Source organism: Dermacentor silvarum, chromosome 1 (assembly GCF_013339745.2).
Source record: "Dermacentor silvarum isolate Dsil-2018 chromosome 1, BIME_Dsil_1.4, whole genome shotgun sequence".
Lineage (NCBI taxonomy): Eukaryota > Metazoa > Arthropoda > Arachnida > Ixodida > Ixodidae > Dermacentor > Dermacentor silvarum.
The window spans coordinates 99,714,890-99,736,756 of record NC_051154.1 but is presented as its reverse complement, the minus strand read 5'-3'; the positions used below and the strand labels follow the sequence as shown (position 1 = coordinate 99,736,756).

The window sequence follows — 21,867 nt, the reverse complement described above, 5'->3', positions numbered from 1 at the left end:
GCTTCATGGAGCTTAGCAGGGTTCCCCGGAACGAACATGCTTGAGAACCCCTGGGCTAGAGTGTTCACGGTCCCATCAGACAACGGTAAAACCTTTAAGGATTTGACTATTCTTGACCCTAGGTTTGTTTCTTGAAGACAGAAAGCTACTGGCAAGAACTTATTTATGATGTCTTTGATGTCACCTAGATTATGGATCAGGCCCCTACAATTCCAATGAATGATGAAAGCCATTGTAAAGAAATTAAAACTGTTTACTTATTGCAAGACCGTAGAGGCTTGGGCTAGTCGGCTGTTTACTTATGTTTGAGCTAAAAAGTGATAGGCGACATGTAATGAAAGAATCACTATTCTAATCAGAGGCAGTAACTGTTCAGGTAACCTGTCCCTTTTTTGGTGCAGTTACAGGAAGCTTGTCCTTCTTTGCGTGCTCCAGGGAGCGCTGCTCTTTTGGCGTCAACGACACCAATGTTCTTGGATCGACCTGATGTGCTGGAGGATCAAGGACTAGGCGCTGAGACGTGCATCTCATGCCTCGGAGTGCGATTAAGTCTTGGGCCCTGCCTTGGATGATGATGGAGCTGCACTGGCTACTGTCACCAAGGGGTCGGATGGATATACTACGGGGCCACTGACTGCGACCTCTGTAGACCCCTGAAACCGATGTGGCGCTGCCCCTGCCGCGCCACACTGGCATAGCTCAATTGAGGTAAGTGAAAGATCTTCCTTTCGCCGTGAGTGCGATTATTTCTTTCCTCCAGAAAGGACAAGATCGCGAATAAGCTGCATGGTCTCCTTTGCAGTTTGCGCAATGTGGAGCAGCATTGCAGTTGTTCGAGGGGTGATCATTGGCACTACACTTTGCGCATGTTGCTTTACCTCTACATTATTGTGATGCATGCTCGAACCTATGGCACTTGAAGCACCGTCTCGGGTTCAGCATGTACGGCCTGACGTTGACTTTTACATACCATGCATTGAGCGAACTGGGAAGAACACTGCTGCCAAAAGTAAGTATCACATGTTTGGTTGGGATTTGTTCGTCGTTTCTCCTAATTGTTATTCTCTGGACTTTGATTACATTTTGATCTTGATTACGTTTCTCTCGAGGAGCTCTTCATCGAGGAAGTCTTCAGAGATCACGCCCCCGCTTGTGTTTAGTGATCGGTGTGGGGAGATTGTGACTTTGATGTCACCAATGCTGGTAAGATCGCAGAGCTTTTGCAATTGTTCTTTCTTTTCAAGTTCGAGAAGAACGTCTCCACTTGTCATCTTAGAGGCTCTGTAGTCTTTTCCAATGTTTTATTTGAGGAATTTCACTACCAAGAAAGGGAAGAGCTGTCGCAATGGGGTGGTTAAATGATAACATATTAATGTGCCTGGGTTTACTCGGAATGCGAATTCGAAAGGTACTTCAGCGAGACCTTTCTTCAGAGGCCGATCTGGAAGGCGGGGGGGAATGCTGCTGCCATAACATGATTTCAAAATTCGGTGGCGATGGTAGCCACCCACCACCGAGCCCAACAAGGGGACACAAGGTTTGGAGGATACCTACGAAAGCCAGCTATGCATCGCTGCTATAACCTCATATATATACTGAAGACTGAATATACTAAAAAAGGTTCACCCTTGCTGCCCAGAAATTTGGAAGTGAGAAGTGACTAGAAGACAGGAAAGATGGAAAAGTGAGGGAGAAAGAAAAAAGACTGAAGACGGGGATAGGAAAAGGCGATTGCAAAGACGATTGCCAATTTCCTACAGGTGCGTCAGTCTGGAAGTGCCGCTTATGTGAAGCAGAGGCAAAAGAAGTGCCTCTGCGGTGGGGCCTTAAAGGTTCTAACACCCGGCATCGGCTCAACACCCAGGATTCCCTTTTCCACAGACCCGTGAAGCAGAGGCCAAAGGGGTGAGTTGCCTCCGCCGGAGGGCCTTATAGGTCTGAACACCCGACATTGGATCAACCCCCAGGATCCCCTTTCCCCAGACATGGCAAAGCCACGCAGTGCTAGGCACGGGAAGGTCCAACCCTCGTTTGCTCGGGTCCATGGTGTCCGAACACACCAAATGCCGGCTGACGCAGAAACCCCTTGCGGGGTTTAGTAAACGAGAAATTGAGGTAAATGTAGGACACAATTTGAGACTCAACCGAGGCGTTCTAGTACTAGCCTGATGACGTAGCAACTTCTCATTATAATTCTGTCACTGGTACTCAACCACTGACAATTAGAAGATCATTGCATTATAAAAGAAAATGCTACTAGTCCAATTCTATTGGATTCTTAGAAAAAAGAACTATTAATGTTACCTTTGACAATGACGCGGTGGATGGTCAAATGATGCAGTTCTCACTCAACACCGCGCCGCCCGCGCTTTCATGTTTTGGCGTTTTCTGCATTGTGCAGTGCTATGCTTGTTTGGCTGTCTCGCAAAGCTCACACTAAAGAGTCAACCACAAGACGCAATATTCAAGCAACAGCAACATGACAGACATACCCTTCAGCACTGTCGCATCTAGCCGTGGGACTATATACATGGGTGCAGCATCACAAAATAAAGTAGCAACAAACTTTCGTTGTTGTCTGAATAAGTAAGATTGTATGCCCATAAAAGAACTCTCAAAACGTGCCGCCAACGCCCGTGCTCTGAATCACTGCCCCATGACATCGCAATCTCAGCCAGCAAGGGATGCCCCGTCCACGCTTCCTCGGTTATGGAGCCCGCAACCCTACCACCGTGGCAAGCACCCACCGCACCATCCGGGGGTGGCGTCCAAGCCTCCTCAGTGGCTCTAGGACAGGGATGTACTGATGCCCTCGTCCACGCCATCGCCGAGCTGTCACAACAGCTCCAGGTTATGACGACCGCTTTCGCGTCCGTCAGCGGTTGCATTCTGCCTGGGAATGTTGGCGGCATGGAATGCCGCTTCCATGCCGCGGCCGATACAGTCCATAATGACAAAGCGGCAGCATTTAATAAGTCTTCATTAGAATGCTCATGCAAACAAAAACCTGTTGGTTACCTCATGGCATGAGAGAGGAAAGAGTGGAGGTAAGTGTGTGACATCACAGTGGAGAGGAGGAACAAATAAGAAAGAGGTGAGAGAGGGTGTGTGACGTCACGCCTTAGGAGCCAATAAGAATACAGGTGGCACATAACGTGCTTTGGTGCTCACGTTTGGCAGACTGCCAAAGCAGAAGAGGGAACTGCGCTGTCGCGCGCTGCAGCTGACTTGGCAAATTGCCTGCAGCATTTGACAGGTCTTATGAAAGTGCATTTTTGAGTAAAGCGTTAAGTGACATGCATTAGAGTCGTTAGAGCCTTTTGGCATTCTTCAGGCATCTTGTTGGTTACTTAAGCCTTGCAATGGGTTAATGCTAAACATGAAATTTAAGCAATTCACATCCCGTCACCGATTCATAGGTCAACTAGATCCCACCAAATACAACATGTCTAGGTAGACTAGTGTCATAAGCCTTTTCTAAATCAAAGAAGGCTGCATAAGTGTCATTTGAGTAGAAATGCTTGACGGATTGTGTGTTCTAGCCTAACAAGGTGGTGGATTGTTGAACAACCTATCTTGTAATCACATTTATGCGCGTCAAATAACTTTCGTGTTTCAAATACAAATGTTAATCTGGCATTTATTATTTTTTGATAGGATTTTGCAAGATAGATTGAGGGGGCTAGCTATGGGTCGATAGCTGCTGGGGAATGTGGGTGGTCTTTCAGCTTTTTAAATTATGGGAGTTTTACGTGCCAGAACCACGATCTGGTTATGAGGCAATAATTTGAACAAGCTGGGGTTCTTTTAACGTGCACCTAAATCTAACTACACAGGTGCTTTCGCATTTCACCCCCAATGAAATGCGGCCACCGTGGCCGGGATTTGATCCCGCGACCTCGTGCTTAGCATAGCAGCCCAACACTATAGCCACTAAGCAACCACGGCGGGTTTTTTCTGCTGTTTAAGAAAGGCACTACTGCGTTTTCCTGTTCTTTCGGCATTATCCTTGATTCTCATATCTTGTTCAAACATTTTTAAAAATAGCTTCCACCGCAGCTTCAGAAAGATGGGCCGGCATAGAATAGCGTACATGGCTTGGCCGCATTATGTTTTTGCCAGCAGAAAGCACATTGTTCAATTCTTGAAGTGTAAGTGGGTGGTTGTATATTTCTCTTGTGCCTCCAGAAATTGGTAACGGTTGTTGCTCTTCTATAATTTGGTAGCTCAAGAATGTTTTTGTATAATGTGCGGAGCTGGATACGCCATAAAAATGTTCTCATGTTAGCTTGTTTCTTCAGAGAAGTTAGTGTTTTTGCACTTGACAGCAAAGGAATTATCTAAGGCAAGTAATCTCCAATAAGCTTTCTGATATATTTTCTCACAGTTTTTGAAGATACAGAGCTGTTAATTATGACGCTTATTACTGCTATAAGTTTTTCTGCATTTCTTCGTATGTATCGCACTTTGCCTTTGGCCTGTTTGAAGCCTAGGAGACTACACCGTGTCAGTTATCTACACAGAATTTCTCAGGCCTGGACACTAGCATTTTCTATGAAGCAGCCAATCTGTAAAGTGCAGTTTCCAACGACATGGCTTTGAACATCTGAAGGGCAGGGTTGATGAGTTTTATGATTGCAAGCGATTAATCACTCCCACATGAGGTGTCAATGACTTCCATACAAAATCTGCAAATAACAAATGGTGAGCAAACGGCTAAATTCCCGTAGCTAGATTTACACGAGCTTGGCGAAAAATATGCTGTTGTGCTGGAGTTCAAAAGGCAAATATTGTTTGTAAAAGTAGAATTTTCAATGAGTTATCTTTTATGATTTGTTTTTTCGCTACCCCCACAGGGGGCTGTGAACATTAACACTTTCCCTACTGCGCCCGTTCGGCAACATTAGCCCACTAAGGATGGTTTCAAGTGCTGTATTCGATACGTTTCACGGCACTTACAAGCACACTGTGCCATCTAACTTATAGTAGAAGTACAGTTTCGTTTTCTATACAGTTCCTATTTTTTCTGCGTGGTGGCCTCCACAAGTGTCGTGTGCACTCCCAGATACTGCAAATCTCACGGTTATTCTGTGTGTGCGGTTAACTTTGGATGTTGCCTTTTTGTCTGAATTCGGAGAGCGATGATGGTGGATAGTGGCTATTGGATGGTGAAACATTTCATACATTGTACATTTATTTCAGCATTCTTGTTCTTTTTAGGTACAAGCATGTTTTAAAAAGTTGTTTAACTTTATTCTACAATCTTATTATTGGCGATTATGATTCTGTGTTGCCACATTGAAATCGTTAACAAAACTTCTATGCCTGAAAAGCATTTATTCTTTCTTTTCATGCATTTGCAAAGAAATTTTCATTGCAAGTTCTTTTAGGAAAAAAAAATCTTGTGTAACGTACAAAAAGCATCCATTTTGTCCACAGTAGGGAGAGTTAAAATGCTCAAATAAAAGAAAAGGCTATGGCAGCTGTTCTATTCTGCTTGTGGGCAAAGCTACGATTGTGGATTTTCAGTCTCATCCTTTGAATACATGAAAGTGTTCACATCTTTGCATCACAAGCTTCTCCATCCACTCCACAAGCGTCACCATAAAGCTACTGACAGTGCAGTCATCTTTTCAATTTAACCACACATTTTAAGCATTGTTTGTTATCTAAAGTAGCAGTTATCTTTATTTTTAGTGGCAATGCCACATAGTATTACTTATTTGTTGCATTGCTGTTCTGACCAGTAGTTGCATCTTGCTTGAGAAGTCTGAATACTAGTGTAAGAAGTGAAAATGCATGGTCATAATGAGAAATCAGGAGACTTGCTTAAGCTGCAGCAATTTTAGTTCCAGTTTCAGACAGCAACTTTGCAATGTGTGAAAATCATCATCATAAAAATTAACACTGGCTTGGGCTAGTTGGTTAGGTACCATAATGAAAACAGCGCTTAAGACAAGGATGAGCAAGAAGACAACACAGGTGTTGGCTCACCAGCACTTGTGTTGTTTCACTTGAATGTGCGTTTTGCAGTTCCCATTACAACAAAAAAGGACTGAGATACAAGCATCACAACTGACGAGATCGCTCCAGGGCCGGGGGGTAATGCTGAATTCATTGCACTTTGAATGTTTCATTGACACTACATTTAGTATCTCATTTGCATGTCTTGATCTTGTAAATATGCAAGCAGTTGTGCAGTCGGCAGGCTATGTTCAAAGTTCACGAGTCATTTATGGACTGCTGAAATTTTAACACCACAGCAAAACATCCTGATCATGCCGTGCACCCTGCATTGTATTTATGGGCTTTCGTCTGCTTCATAAGCCGAGATGGAAGTTTTTGCCAAAGATGCCGCTGTTCACTAAGTGCACGTGATGTATGTTTGGCACATGGCCCCTTAGGGAGGGGGGGGGGGGGGGAACCCTCTCCAAGGACCATGCTGCACTTGGTTTTAACAAACCTTTTATGTTTGCTTTCTCCTGGAAGGTGTACTGTGCTGCTTGGCATTGACTCATTAGTATTTTCCCCTTTAGTGGACACCATTTTTGCAGAAGGAGCCTGCCTGGAAGAAGCACATAAATTACATCACACATATTCAATTGAGCAAAGGCAAGAACACAACCATCTGTTGTCGTTGCTCCAAATACGTAATCATTCTTCTAGGTGAATCAGCCAGCTCATGGCTCCAACAATATACGATGGACTTGAGACTCAATGTTACAGATGCACGCAAGGCCGGCCTTCGGTCTGCAATGCAACTGCAATACTTCAGCGGCAGATATCATGCTCTACAAATATTCCTGCAATATTCTCTACAGGACTAAATTGCTGTCAGTGAGACAGCAAGGTAATGCACACAGACCGAAATGGTCAGCCGGGAAAAATAAACAGCCTCCCATCCTATTCAAACAGGCTCATTCCTATCATTGCTACAAAGACTAGCACTTGTGGCGAAATTGCCAAAACAAATCAAGCCTCTTGCTTGACCAAAGCATCCATCATACGAGCTGGTAGCCCTCAAGCAAAAACACCCTGCACAAAAATTTCTGCCTCAAATAAAAGCATGATTAGTGCACTCGAATTCATTTACTTGTTTGCTAGAATGCACGAGCATAAACACAGGCAAGGCCTAACTGGAGAAGGTAGAAGCAACATGCTACCAGCTTATTTCACATATTGGGAAGAAATTTGCTTAATGAAAAAAAAATATATATATATATAGAAAGGTGTTTACCAAGCATGTCAACAGGCCTGAAATGTCTGGTCAGTTTTTTTTTATGCATAATTGCCAGCAACAAGTGACAAGGACATCCTCTGCTGCCCCTTTTTAAAACTTCCAAAACCTCACTGCACAGCATTGAATACCGCAAGATGCCATACAGAGCTCATGTATTTTTTTCATGGATTGTGGCACGTTAAAGTTTCTCCTTGCATTATCTTCGAGGACTAAATTATTAAGAGTTTAAAGGGCAACTAGGGTGATTTTTCAACATCAACAGATCTCAAATTAAATTTACTGAGTGCTTTTTTCTGCACACTTCCGTCATTCCTGAAAACATCTGGCTTGAGAGTTGCATAGATATTTTACCATTGAAGTTCATTAATTCCCGCACACCACCTGCCTTGCCTACTCAGCTATTGGCCACACTGTGCTACGACGTAAAATGCGGCAAATGCAGAGCATGCTGGGTATGAACGACTGACGACAGGGCCAAGGAGTGAGCCAGTGATAGTGAAGTAGTGTTTGGCGTGAAAAGTTGCTGTCGCGAAAAGTAACATTCTGTGTGAACGGGCAGATATGGGTGGCAAGTGGTGTTGCGTTGTTAGCTGCACGAACTTGAGCCCTCACCATCCGCACACACAGTGAGTCAATGCCGACTGCCCTCAGAAGTAATTAGGCTTATCATAGTTGCTGAGTTCATGGGTCACTGACCTGAAGCTAATTAAGCCATTAGCTTGAAGAAAACTGCTTTTGTAGTTCAGTTTTGACTATACAGACTTGAAATAAACCATTATTCATTTTGTACACTGCACACAAAAAGCTAGAAGCGATGACATGGCGCACTATAAACACTGGTACATTGCCGTTCCCAAATGCTGCCAGATGCACTCGCTGGCACTTCCCTAAATTAAATGTGACTACGTACAGGGTGCACTTTTATGTCTTGTTATGCTGACTCATTATTTAGCTTCCGAGGTGCACTATTTGCCTCATATCCCAAATGGGCAGCAAGCGGAGACCCCTGCAATACAGCAATGTAAGCAACCGCCTCGTTCAGCTGCCAATGGTGTCAATAATGGCGTCGAGAAAACTACGCATTCTCTAAATGAATGATCACACGTGCAAAGCCCTAATCCATGTCTACTTTACGAAACACATTTATTACACGCATGAAGAGAATACGAAGAATTATAAGTAGGCAGCATAACAATGCTCCTGTACTACGGTCTCCCGCTCGCTGTTTTTGAAGGCGTGGTTCACTCATATCAGTGCGACTCAAGAGTGATGCAACAGTGCTTACATGCACAAAATCTGTGTGTTTTGCTATGTTCTAACATTACACGATGTCACTGATTAGAGGCTAGCATTCTGTTTCAAGCGAACGACAAACGGTCGCTGTACCTGCGATGTAAACAAATGCACTGGTCGGTGCTTTGAACTGTCGGCGGTGTTCTTGCGGGATACAAGTGTGGAAAGTCATGTTACACATCTTACAGTGAGCATACAATGCGGTTCCCGGGGAAGGGGGTAAAACACCTAAAATAGCAAGCAGCACGTATAACAATCAGTGGTTAGGGCTGCCCTTGGTCTTCATGTTGCAGCACGATATGTTGCGCATGGGTGCTGGCTCTCGTGGTGGCGGGTCGAATGCGGATGGCGAGTCATGGCTATTGAATTAGTCAGAATCATAGCTGTCACTATTTCACAGATCAGAAGAGCTGGTGCAGCTGACATTGTCACTCAAAGGTCCGGCGCAGTCACGAATCAGCTGAGCGTCTGCTCTTTGCCGCTTTCGTTCTCTCCATGGGTGAACTGGAATGCCTTGCGTGCTTTCCCCGCTGTGTGCCGCTCGTGACGTCACACCTAAGAGGTTCGCTCAGCTGTCTCCGTTTCAGATTGTGACAGTTTTATACGATAAAACAGTGATGGCTATGGCCTCAAAAGTAGTGTTTTAGTGGACATTACATACAGGTAGGAGTGCCGCCTTGCACTACTAAAGCGACTCCTCCTGACAAACAGCTGGAGTGTTCGTGGTCCCTTCGTACAACAGTAAAACCTTTAGGCAATTGACTATTTTTAGGGCCTAGATTTATTTATTGTAGGCAAAATGCTACAGGTGAGAAGTTGTTTATTAAGTCTTTAATGTCACCTAAATCGTGAATTAGGCCTCTGCAATTCCAATGCACGATAAAAGCCATAGTGTTGGAATTGAGAATGTTAACTTATGTGTATGAGCTCAAAAGTTGTAGGTGACACGTGTTAAAGGAGTTGTACTATTTGCAAGAGCGGTAACCGTTCAGGTTACCGGTCCCTTTTTTGATGCGGTTACTAAGAGCTTGTCCTTCTTAGCGCGCTCCTGAGAGTGTTGGATCTTTTGGCGTCGATGACGCCAGAGCTTTTTGGTCAACCTCCATTGCCTTCTCCGAGGTGCTGGATGATCGAGGACCAGGCGCTGAGACACGCGTCTCAAGCCTTCGGTTTTTTCAGCCTAGGGGCCTGCGGAACCAGGGTCTGCAGGCCAGTCTTTGATGATGATGGAGCAGAACTGGCCGCTGCCACCAAGGGGGCAAATAGAGTTACTACCGAGCCACTGACTGTGACTCCTCTAGACCCTTGAGACCACTGTGGCACTGCCCCTTGCCGCGAGGCACTGGCATACGTTGTTTGAGGTAAGTGAGATTTTCTTGCTTCAGAAAACGAGATCTTCTCTTCCACAGTGAGTGCAATTATGTCCTTCCAGCAAGGGCAAGATCATGAATAAGCTGAGTGATCTCCTTTGCAGTTTGTACAATGTGGACGAGCATTGCAGGTGTCCGATGGATGATCATTGGCACTACATTTTGCGCATGTAGATTTATCTCTGCATGATTGTGAGGCATGCTCAAACCTCTGGCACTTGAAGCACCGCCTCAAGTTTGGGATATACTGTTTCACGTTGACCTTCACATACCCTGCGTCGAGTGAACTATGCGCAATACTGGTACCAAAAGTGAGCATCACGTGTTAGGTTAGGATTTGTTTGTCATTTCTTCGAAGAGTTATTTTTTGAACCTTAATTACATTTTGTTCTTTGAACCCTTCAAGGAGTTCTTGATCACTCAAGTTTAGGAAATCTTCTGATATTACACCCCTGCTTGTGTTTAGTGAATGGTGTGCCGAGATTGTGACTTTGATATCACCGATATTGGTGAGATAAGCGAGCTTTTGCTCTAAGTCTTTTTTTGATTTGGAGGTCCCCGCTTGACATCTTTGAGACTTTGTAGTCTTTTCCCACTTTTTCTGCGAGGCATTTAGCTACCAAGAATGAAGATATATTTCTTATTGGTGTGGGTCCTTCACTGCGCGTTACATGGTAACAAGGAAATATTTACGAGCTACTTCGGTAAGCTTATTCAAAAGTTGCATTGCCCTCTTTTCATAGGGCGATCTGGAAAAAGGGGGGGGGGGGGGGGGGCAGCATTTGCCATCACATCGTGTAAATATTCGGCGGAGACGGTAGCCACGTGTCACCGAGTCCAACAAAGAGACACTGCAAGGTTCGGAAATTACCTGTAGACACCAGCTATGCGACGTCGCGATAACCTATTATATACCAAAGGCTGGATATAAAACACACGGCTAACCCTCACTGCCTGGAAAACCAGAAAAGAAAGTGAGTAAGAGACTGGAAAGATTGTAAGTGAGAGAGAAAGACGATGATTCGAGAGGAGGATAGGAAAAGGCAACTATCGATTTCCCCGGTGTAAGTCAGTCCGGGGGTGCCGTATACATGAAGCCGAGGCCAAAGGGGTGTGTTGCCTCAGCCGAGGGGTCTTAAAGGCATTGGCATTACTGTGATACAGGTATCAATGTGATTCAGGTAGTGTTCAATAATTCCACGGCCTGTGCACACTGTGCCTATGTGCAACTGCCTTGTCGTACAGTCGTACTGTCTTGTCAAGGGGTCTCGCATAAACATCTGATATTACTGCACACAATAGTGCTCATACACAATTTTGATAACAACCTTCAACATGGTAAGCTAATAATTTTAAAAAATGGTAGGAAAAACAAAAAAACATTGGCCTATGTAATGAAGTCCTTTTCATTTAGAAAGCAACCACTTAACTGTGAATTACAATCTCAAAATTACTGCAGTAATTATGTGGACATTGCCCAACACATCAGCTCCAATAGCATACAATTATTTCTGTTTACATTGAGATCATTAGACGGCTCTTCGACTTCTTTTTTAACTACTTCTGCAGGTTGCACAATCCGTCTACATTTCTTCATTGTGTTAATTTTTTTCCTGCAGCGGTCAGCTTCGTCCACCTTTCTTCCACATGAGTGTAAGAAAGGTGGATTTTTTGTTTGCAGCTATTTCACCACTGGGAGAGAAAAATAAAACATGGCATGCTTTTCATCTAACTAGAATTGACAAGTTGAACATCTAATTGAAGCAATGCAAATTTTCAGCATTCTTCTAACACGAAAGTGTTTATGCCGGGGCCCACCATCAACTTTGTGAAAGGATGCGACATCGGAACGAACACGTAAAATATGCTCTCTGTTGACAGGGATGGCGCCGTCATCTAGGAGCGGTGAAGCGAAGTTCTGCATCATGACACTAATGACCGCCAACGGTGAGTACTTCTGTAGTCCCAGCGCAGCGGAGGCTCCAACGCAGTGTAGTCTGGTGTAGGCCTTCTGTTGACGCAGTTTCTGCACACTGTCTTTCGCGTCCGAGTAGCCCGTGACACCTCGTCGCCTACGGAGTGCAGGTTCAACATGCATCAGCAGTGCTTACACGCCCCCTACTGCTTCGCTTGCAATGGTACCAACTAAGAAAACTGCTGCACTAAGCGGAGCAGAAAGGCAACGATGTCGATGGGCGAATCTCGCTTAGGTCCAGTGAGAGTCAAGCCAGCACGAAGTAGAACACCTTTGCACATTCACGGCGCACGCTGCGAACTCTGCCACTCGCATTCCTGAAGCTGAGCACATCGCAACTGAACTGGCTGCCCAAGACACTACGGAGCCGGACCAAAACGCTCATACCTTCACCGAAGCGACTCGGCAGCATGACGCCATTCACCAACAAGACGACGCGCACCAAGCAATCCGGCAACACGGTCGCCGACCCGCAAATCATGCACGTTTCACAGCAGCAGACCGTGAGTTCACCAAGTAAACATGCAACAGCTTATGTGAAGACACATTTAACTTTCATGTTCTACCAATTCCTATGAAAGAGGGATCAACCAATCTTTTTCCATTCAACTCATTCATTTCATTCAGAGCACAATGATTGCCAATTAATATTATAACATCACAAGGCCACTTTAAGGCATGAATGTATGTGTTTGCATGATGAAAATCAGTGGCCAAAGTCAGACTACTCAAGCTGTGCTGCAAGCATTGAAAATGTCACAACAATAAGCTGGCACATTATGCTCTATTACAGGGACATGTTTCACTATATGCAGCACGCTCAGCACATTCAGAAGATGGCAACTATTGATCGTTGGTAAACCTTCTCAAGTTTATAATTTGACTCGTGGTGCCCCTTCACACTAACTCAATTTACTATTTCACTTACATGTGTTCTACAGTCCCTACAGCCACATAAAGCTAAAACATAGCATACAGTGCATCTGAAGTATGCATACCTGCAAAGTTCGGAGAAACTAAATCCGGGAGATCTTCCGACCGAGGAAGATCTTCCGGTCGGAATGAAGTTCATTTGGGAGTACTTGAAAATATCAACACAGGGGGGGGTGTTACCGACTGACCCCCCCCCCCCCCAATGTCGATATTTTCAAGTACTCTCAAATGAACTTCATTACAATTTTATTTAGAGATATACAAATGAGCACATGAACATCAAGGTCTCACTTTTGCAAGCATTTCGTTGTTGCTAATTTTGCTTTCAAAAATTCTTTAGAATTTAAATTCTCGGGTCTTACATCCCACAACGACCATCTGATTATGAGGCACACTGTAGTGGGGGACTCCGGATTAATTTGGACCACCTAAGCTTCTTTAACGTGCACCCAATGGACGGCACACAGGCGCTTTTGCATTTCGCCACCAACGAAATGCGGCCGCTGCGGCTTGAGATTTGATCCCGCAAGCTCGTGCTTAGCAGCACAATGCCAAAGCCACTAAGCAACCACAGCAGGTGTTCAAAAATAATTCAGATAATTATTGATTGCAAGAAATTCCATTTGTTTTACATGTTGCGAGGTCGACGTTTCCCAGCGACTTGAACAAGCGACACATGGACGAGCAGCACTGCGTCCTCGTATTTTTCACAATGTTAAATTGCCGTTCGCACTCTGCATTGCTCTCTGGTATCAACATTTTACCCAGTGTCACCTCGGCTGAGCACTACATTAAAAATACTTGGATACTTTTCGCGCTAGCGCTCCTTGCTTTTAAAGCCATGACTGACCGTAGGCCAATGCAATGCCAGAGCGGCTGATGCCAAGGAGAACGATGGAGAGTCTAGTGTTGCTAGTTGCGGAAGGCGGCATTTGCTGGCTAGCTTAATGAGGCTAGGACCACTAGGGCACCCAACAACCTCGTCAGCGTAAGAAGCGGCTCTGCTGTTAACAAAATAGAGCATGTATCGGGTTTCCCTACTATTTCCTTAATTATTAGATTGGGTTGCATTTTTTTTGCCAATGTGGCCTGACAAAGCGCTAGACACGGGAACAGGACACAACAGCAATTTCCGGGAGATTTTCCTGTCAACCGTACAACCGGAAGAAATGGTGCAAATCCGAGAGTCTCCCGGGTAATCCGGGAAACTTGGCAGGTATGAGTATGTAGCATCAATCTGAGAGGTACTAAAGAAGTATGTTCTTGATATGTGACCACAAAAGTTCACCATTGTGCCTTCATTTTTGGTCAAATATGAAAGTTTTTTCATATCAATAAGCTGCAGTTGAAATATGATGAGAGGCTATATTTCAAAACATGTTAAAAAAGAAGGCTTTCTAGGCCGCAATATAACTCTAGCTCAAGTAAGAAAGTACTGCAGCTCTTTCCACAGTGACAACCCCATGCCTTCAGTGTTGCGAGTTGCAAAAGCACGGCCACCAACTTTTCTCACGCAACATGCGTTTCACTTGCATGGGGATACTACCAAGGCATGTTGCATGAAACGGAACATTAATATTGAATAAAAGGACTCCTTTGAAATGAATGTGGCAGCAATGACTTCACACTACTCATACAAACCTTAGACGCAAGTTGTAGCAATCGGTGCCTGATGTTAGTACCAAAATGGCATTCGAGTTGCATCAGTCAACATTTGAAAGCTCCATTGACAGCTCAGCTGGTAATTCCAGCTGGCTGCAAGAAGTGTATTAGAGGGTGTTTCATACACCTACTGGCATTGTCAAGCATCACTGGTTAACACCTTCAAGACTGGATTACAAGCTCATGCCATATCAATAGATAGCTTTAGCTTAGCGTTCAGTGTCTGCTTTGCTCAAACCTGTGTATTCTAACAAGTCGCTCACAGCTGCTCAGCTGGAACATTGGTGCACATGCATGTGGTGCTCATGCCGGTAGCAGAAAACAAAATGCAGCCAGAAATGCAGCTCATCAGCATTGCTGAGCCCATCAAGCGGAATGTGACAGTGCGTTAATATGGCCAGTTTATCGTTTGCAGCCAACCTGACCCCGCATCGCTCATGTCTATGGGATACATGCTTATCAAAAATGCTAAATCAATGCTGTTATCTGCAGAGCCTGAGCATGAAAAATGTGATCAGAGTGGATTGTAAGCAATGCACAGCTCATTCTATTGAAAGCAAAAGGGGTTCTGGTATTCTTGAACGCTGGCTCTACTTCGGGTGAAGGTTCTACTTGGGGCGGTTGCAAGCGCCCACTGGGGCCGCTGTATCTTGAAAGCCATCGGCGACGGAAGAACAGTCCGCTGTGCACTGTGTTTTGCACTGATGCAAGTGCTCGCAGCTGCTACCGTGCTTCCTCACTCCAGCATTTTGACAGCGAGTTTCCGTAGTTACCGAGTGCGATGTGTTCATGTTTGCATGTGCGCGCAACACCGTGCTTGTTAATGCGCAGAGCCGCAGCAGCAGAGGCAGCGGCAGACGCGCTTTCGCGCGCCCCCGCCATTGCGTTATTCTGCCCGCTTCGCGCGAGGAATGCTAGGATGTGTGGCTGGTGCAGGCGAAAAATACGAACAGGACTATTCGCGCACCAGCAACGTTGCAACATGCCTGAAGACGCCAGACACACCGGTTGTGTCGTGTCATTGGGGTATAGAGGCCTGTTTTTCGCCACCGTAATGCCACAGAGCGCAGCACGCGCGCATTATGTCGAGTATACTTGCCACTTGAGGGAAGTTTTCGTCGTCTCAGTTGGCTGCGGAACTTCCAGGCAGCCGCACTGTAACCGGTATTTCACCTCCCCCAACTGCACTATAAGCGATACGTGTATACGTAGAGTGCTATGGGAAAAAGAACGGGAGTCTGAAAAGACCGTATTATATCCGGTTCTGCACTATGAGCAGGTATAACTGGTCTATACTGTAACTAGGTTCAACAGTAATAATACGTGAACTATAGCTAGTGTGGTCATTATTAACTACTATGCAACAGAAAGACAAAGGACAAAAATTAAATGCACAGAGCACTGTGTGTTTGCTTTGTTGCTTGCTAGCGCAGGCGAAGAGCAATGAGACCGTGAGCGATGAGTTTCAAACAAAGACTGAGCTTTTTTATTCTCTCACGAGACACGTGGAGGTGCGTGCACCAACAGACTTGCCTTTCAGGTGCTTAACGTGGTGTTCAAGAGTGGCGCTATAAGCTAGCCATTTAAACAAGGGCCATTTATAGCGGCGCGCGGATGGCGTTCACTACATCACTCCCTCCCCAGTGAGCTGCCAAACGTTACAGGTCCAGTACAATGGGAGCAGTGGTTTGCGTCCCACTGTGTGTGCGCTGCACTGTTGTTCGGGAGAAAGTCGCAGTTGGTTCTTTCGTTGCTCTGACAAGAGTACGACAGCCACGGGACCTTCAGAGTTCTCCATGTGAGCCGGTTTCACGCGGTCAGTAGAGCCTTCCTCACGTCGACCACGAATGTCCATAGTAAATTACTTGTTTGTACGATGGAGGACTTTGAAAGAGCCATCGTACGGTGGTTGAACAGGGTACGGGGTACGGGATAGTGTGTGGCAAATGTAAGGGTTGTGGATCGAAATGTGAATGGTACATGCAACTTGGCTGTAAAGAGGCCTAAAATTAGTCACTGTAAAGTGTGTAAAATGTAAAGGAAGTAAAATAGTGAGAATGACTAATACTGTATGCTATGACTATAGAAGTTCTGTTACCCAAGAGTGATGTACTAAACGCGTGAGTGACAGTAGCACTCATACCTCACCAGTGTGCCCTTGAAAGCAAGGGTTGGGAGGCACGTGCTTTAAAAATGTGCTATCGCGGCAGCAGCCTCTAGTGAGAGGATGTGCTACGATACCTTGGACTGACAACATGCAATGTGCTTACATATCGTAAAAACGCTAAAACTAACTTATTGTCAAAAAGTGGTTCCATGCCGATAAACATTGCGGGGTGAAGGAGAATGTGTTGCCTGTATGCCAGGGCAAAGTACTTCTTTGAACTTTTATTCCCCTACACTCGAAGAAGACGTGGAGGACCGTAAGCATCTTGCCACATCTACTACAAACAGGAAGATCGTCACCGGCCAATAGGTAGGAGTGAGTGCCATAGGTGTGGCCTATCCTAAGACGGCAGAATATAACTTCGATTTGCCGTATTTTCGTTATTGGTGGCCAGTTTCCAACGTTTGGCTTAATGACGTCAAGTTTATTTAGTCTTTCTGTGCCCCATGTACGTTGCCATAGCCCCTCAGTTTCTTGCGAAGGAAGGGCTTTAAATCCATGATAGGGTCAGCTATGGAAGAGTTACTTTGTTTTGCATCTACTGTTGTCGCCATGCGATCAGCAAGCGTATTACCCTCGATGCCTTTGTGGCCAGGTACCCTGCATATTATGACGTTGATGAGATGCGTACAAAGCGCAGAGGATTGAATAAAGTTCAGTGAAAACAGGATTTCTGTTTCTTTTGTAGAGAAATTAGGGCTTTGACGACGCTTAATGAATCTGTAAATATTATATCCTTTTGTAGTTTTATTTCCTTGATGTAACATGCAGCCGACAAGAGTGCGTAGGCCTCTGCCATAAAGATACTTGTTTCCGGGTGCAGACAGCCCGATTCCGAAAAGGACGGACCAATTGCAGCATAAGAAACGCCGGCATGCTACTTTGAAGAATCAGTGTAAAATTCTGGGCATGAGTGTTTTGACTGAAGTTCTAGAAAGTGCGACTTTATGTGTATTTCCAGGGCGTTCTTTGTTACTTCGACAAAAGACGTGTCACAATCTATCAGCTGCCACAGCCACGGTGGTACTAGCTTGGCTGGAGCCATTAAAGAGTTTTCAAGAAGTGGGACAGCCATTGCTTCGCTGAGGTTCCTAACGCGCAGTGGGAAAGGTTCTCTCACTGTTGGACGATTGCGGAAAAGTACGACGAAGGCCAGAAGGAACGAAAGAAAGAGGGTTGTCCGTTGATACGTCGCAGCACACTCGGTCTTTTGAGCCGTACACAGGTAGCCATTGCAACTTCAGCGCGGTTGTTGTTGTCAGCAACTGACCGAGTTCTTGATCTGCTTGCTGAGCTGCCACCAGCTGAGTCAAATCAGTTTCCTCGGAAAGGCTAATGGCGTTGAGAGGACTTCGTGACAGGGCGTCTGCAACCACACTGTTGACGCCGCTCACATGCCGGATGTCTCAGCTCAGCTCAAGTTGGTGCTTTCGGTTGGAAGGGCTGCCATACGTGCCGTCACTTCGCCGCGTCGCAGAAGGTGAATTGAAGTTAACTCGTCCCTTGGTCCTACCATGGTGAAAAACGCACGCGAGACGCGGACATGCACGGCAGGGACTCTGGCCGACACCACTTGCTCGCTATGTTTAAGCTTGGTCTGGCTCAGCTCGCAAAACATGGTGCACACGTTACCATTTGCGGTAGAGACTCCTTACTGTCAAGTACGCCGTATGGAAAGTCTTCCCGTACGGTAAAGTGCGCGCATGCGCAGTCCTCGGCCGGTACGGTATTACCGCACTTACCGTACGGTAACTTGCCACTGCTACAACTCTCTAATAACGAATCCACACCAACTCGCCTGGCTTTCAGTTATCTTGTGAATGTGGTCAGCCTCAGTTTCTGATGTCTTTCACAAGTGGCCATTACATGAAAAATAAGAAGCTGAGAAGAGAATTGGCACCCACTGCATCGAGGTTGACACTGTTCGCCGAGCACAGGTTTTGACAGCAGTGCTTACATGCCTCCGGCTGAACAGCGGACTCCAGTAGCAACTAGGTTGCCAAACCGAACCAGAACCAGAATTCTAGTCGAACTTAACCTGAATCGATATTCCTTAAAATGTGCCTGAACTCGAACCGAACCTGAAATCATTTTTTTAATAAGTTATTGATTCTGCATGAAGCAGTTCAAGTGCAAAGGGTTCAAACGAGTGCCAATAGATAAGCCATTCTTGGAAACTATTATTTCAGTCGGCGCGCACCACGAGCAGATCATTACGACTCACTCGTTGCATTGTGTATGGTGTGTGTGTGTGTGCAAATGTGTGTGCTGGTAACTGCACAGCCACCTATGCAGAGATGCTTGCATTTCTGAACTCAGCCATGCCAGTTGTGCTACACAGCCGAAATATTCATTTAAGGATACCGCAGATTTACGCTTTCTGTTGAAGCTCTCAATTTGTTCGTTAAACCAGCTTGCTACTATTACTAGATAAACCGCAAAATGCATATGCCAGGACACACGGAAAAGCAAGAAAGGTGGTGTTCCTCGAGATGGGAAAAGAAGCCCAATTATTTCATCAGCATGACTTCTTGTAACAGTATCATTGCATTCGCCAATGAATATCGTCACCTTCTCAATGTGCTGAAACAATGGCTGTACACGGACAGGATTTCTTTTTTCTTTTTACGCGTTATGGTTCAACATACGTTTCGCACCTCCAAATAGAGTATACAACGCCCTTCAATTTCTGCAAATCATTCCTGGGGCACAATACGCGTGTTTTAGACTTCACTTACTAAGTGCAAGACCCTGCGCCACGTGCAATTTTTAAATAAAGATTGTCGCCATGTTTAGCACAAACTGTACTTGTCCATAGTTCAGAAAGCACCATACTTGTCCATAGTTCAGGAAGCACCAATGTCTGCACCTGCTTTTATTTAAAGAGAGGAGAAAACTGAGCAATGTCACTTACTGGCTTCTTCCTTTGCTACTGACTAGAAGTTTGGAGTTCTAATTTATGTAATACAATGTGATTCTGCAGTGTTCTCATATGCCACAGTTCGCTCACCACCAGGTCTAATAGTGATTACTTGAAGCAAAAAATAGTACGGTTGTGATCCCCCTTTCATAGAAATCGGTAGAACACAAAAGTGAAATGTGTCTTCAAAGAAGCTGTTGCATGTTTGCGTCGTGACTCACGGTCCCGCTACACCGAAAGGCACACGATTTGATGGCCGGCGACCGTGAATGTAGGTTTGCTTGGCGAGTAGTGTCCAGCTGCCGAGTCGCTTCAGCGACAGCACGAACATCTACCAACATTTTGGTCCGACTCTGTAGTGTCTTGGTCAGCCATTTGAGTGGCAACGCGCTCACCTACAGGAATGCGAGTGGCAGAGTTCGCAGCGTGCACCGCAAACACGCGAAGGCGTTCTGCTTCACGCTGGCATGTCTCTCGCCGGACCAAAGCGAGATGTGCCCGTCAACGCTGTTGCCTTTCTGTGCCACTTGGCGCAGCAGTTTTCTTAGGTGGGGTCATCGCAAGTGAAGCAGTAGGCAGCGTTACTGTAAGCACTGCTGATGCATGTTAAAGCTGCCTTCCGTAGGCGACGAGGCGCCACAGGCTAATCCGATGCGAAATACAAAGTGCCAACACAAGGCTATACCGCGTTGGAGCCTCCGCCCTCCGCTGAGCTGTGACTACCGAAGCGCTCCCTGACAGCGGTCATTAAGTGTCACGATGCAGAACTTCGCTGCACCGCTCCTAGATGGCAGTGCCATCCCTGTCAACAAAACATTTTACTCATTGGCGCCGAACGCCACATGCGTATTGGATGTTCATTGCGAACCCGGCATAAAACACTTTCATGTTAAAAAGACATTAAATGACTATACTGCTGTTGAGGCGTGGAAGCTAGGTCCCACCCCATGCATACTTAAATATGTGTTTGATAAGTACATGAAAATTCCTCCTTATCTGCGCAACCAAATCATAATGCAAGTTGTAGAGAAGAAACTTCTTTACTCATTTTTATCAAGGTGCCTCAGCTGCTTTCCAATAAGTCATTTTTGAAAAAACCATCGCTGAAATCGCGGCGATGGCAGCAGCGCAAGAAGTTTATCCAAACAGTGTGCATCGTCCTACAAATGAGTGTACAAAGAAGAAAAAGGACACAGCAAAGAAAAGCATGGCCTCTGTTTGTGTTGTCGATATCTCTACGACTGTATCTACGCTACATCCTCAAGGCCAATGCAACCCCCCTGCTCACACAATACATACATGCCAGTTTTATGTACACTCCTGTAGTGTCAGCTCGAAGTGCCGAAGTCATATTGAAGTGCTGGCAACTTAAATAGACGGCCGCAGAACACCCGTGGCACCCCTTTCACCCAACCTCCATTTTTCCAGTGCTGCTTGTTCTCCAAGCTGCGTCCACTCTTCCCACCACCACGGAACAAAACGATGGAGGGGCTTTAAACTGAAAGAGGGGGGGGGGGGGGGGGGGCTTGCTAGCGAGCGAGAAGCATTTTTGCCATGAGAGTAGTGTATGCTTTTAAAGCATTTGCTTTCACACTTGTGATAAAGGTCACCTACTAGATCAGCGACGGCATGAGAAGCGAGGGCGATAGGCACCAAATCGAGTGCAAAGTTTGGTTAGTTTAATTATCTGCTATCACTCCTACTCAGTGCTTGGTCAACCCTACGTTCCATTGTATCTCTGTAATGTGCATGCTGCCTTGACTGAGCGTTGGTGCTGTTGCTTACAGCTCAATGTCATGCCTGTGCACTACCCATGTTGCATACCTATATCTTGTTTCAATTTGCATCACGACTGGTACCCCTTTTGCATCTGCGAAGCATCCTATCCATCGAGATGCTCAGTGTCCAGCATTACCTTTAACAGGGCTGCGACTGTCGAAAGTCATTTTGGCCAATTTCTGGAGCAGGTCAAAATGTGTTTCGGAGCACTTTGAAGCAGACAAAATAGCATTTTGGAGCAGCTTGGAGCAGACTAAATTTCATTTTGGAGCAATTTGGAGCAGTTAAAATTTCGTTTTGAAGCAGTTTGGAGCAGGCTAATCTGAATTTTGGTGGAATAATGAAATACGGCAGGGCACTTCGAAACCACGACGAAACACAAAATAAACCAACAGGAAGCTCATAGCAGAAGCGCACTTTGTAGCTATAGCGCACTAGAATATGGAAAAGCGGGTGGAGCGGCGGCACGGCGCATGCTTTGCTGTACAGCCGGAAACATCGGTTGCACAATGATCAAAACTCTATATC

At 45.5% G+C, this 21,867-nt stretch overlaps 1 protein-coding gene across 4 annotated transcripts in view; it reads right to left on the bottom strand.

Moving 5' to 3' along the window:
- Positions 1 to 21,867, bottom strand: part of LOC119433421 (MOG interacting and ectopic P-granules protein 1) — a 44,168-nt gene that overhangs the window by 10,452 nt on the left and 11,849 nt on the right. For 3 of the 4 annotated variants that reach the window (XM_049671605.1, XM_037700625.2, XM_049671597.1), the window contains one exon: positions 6,464 to 6,565. The exons of the other annotated variant lie outside the window; for it this stretch is intronic. In XM_049671605.1, coding sequence (XP_049527562.1) covers positions 6,464 to 6,565 — 102 coding nt within the window. The remainder of the gene's footprint in view (positions 1 to 6,463; positions 6,566 to 21,867) is intronic. 4 annotated transcript variants of the gene reach the window in all.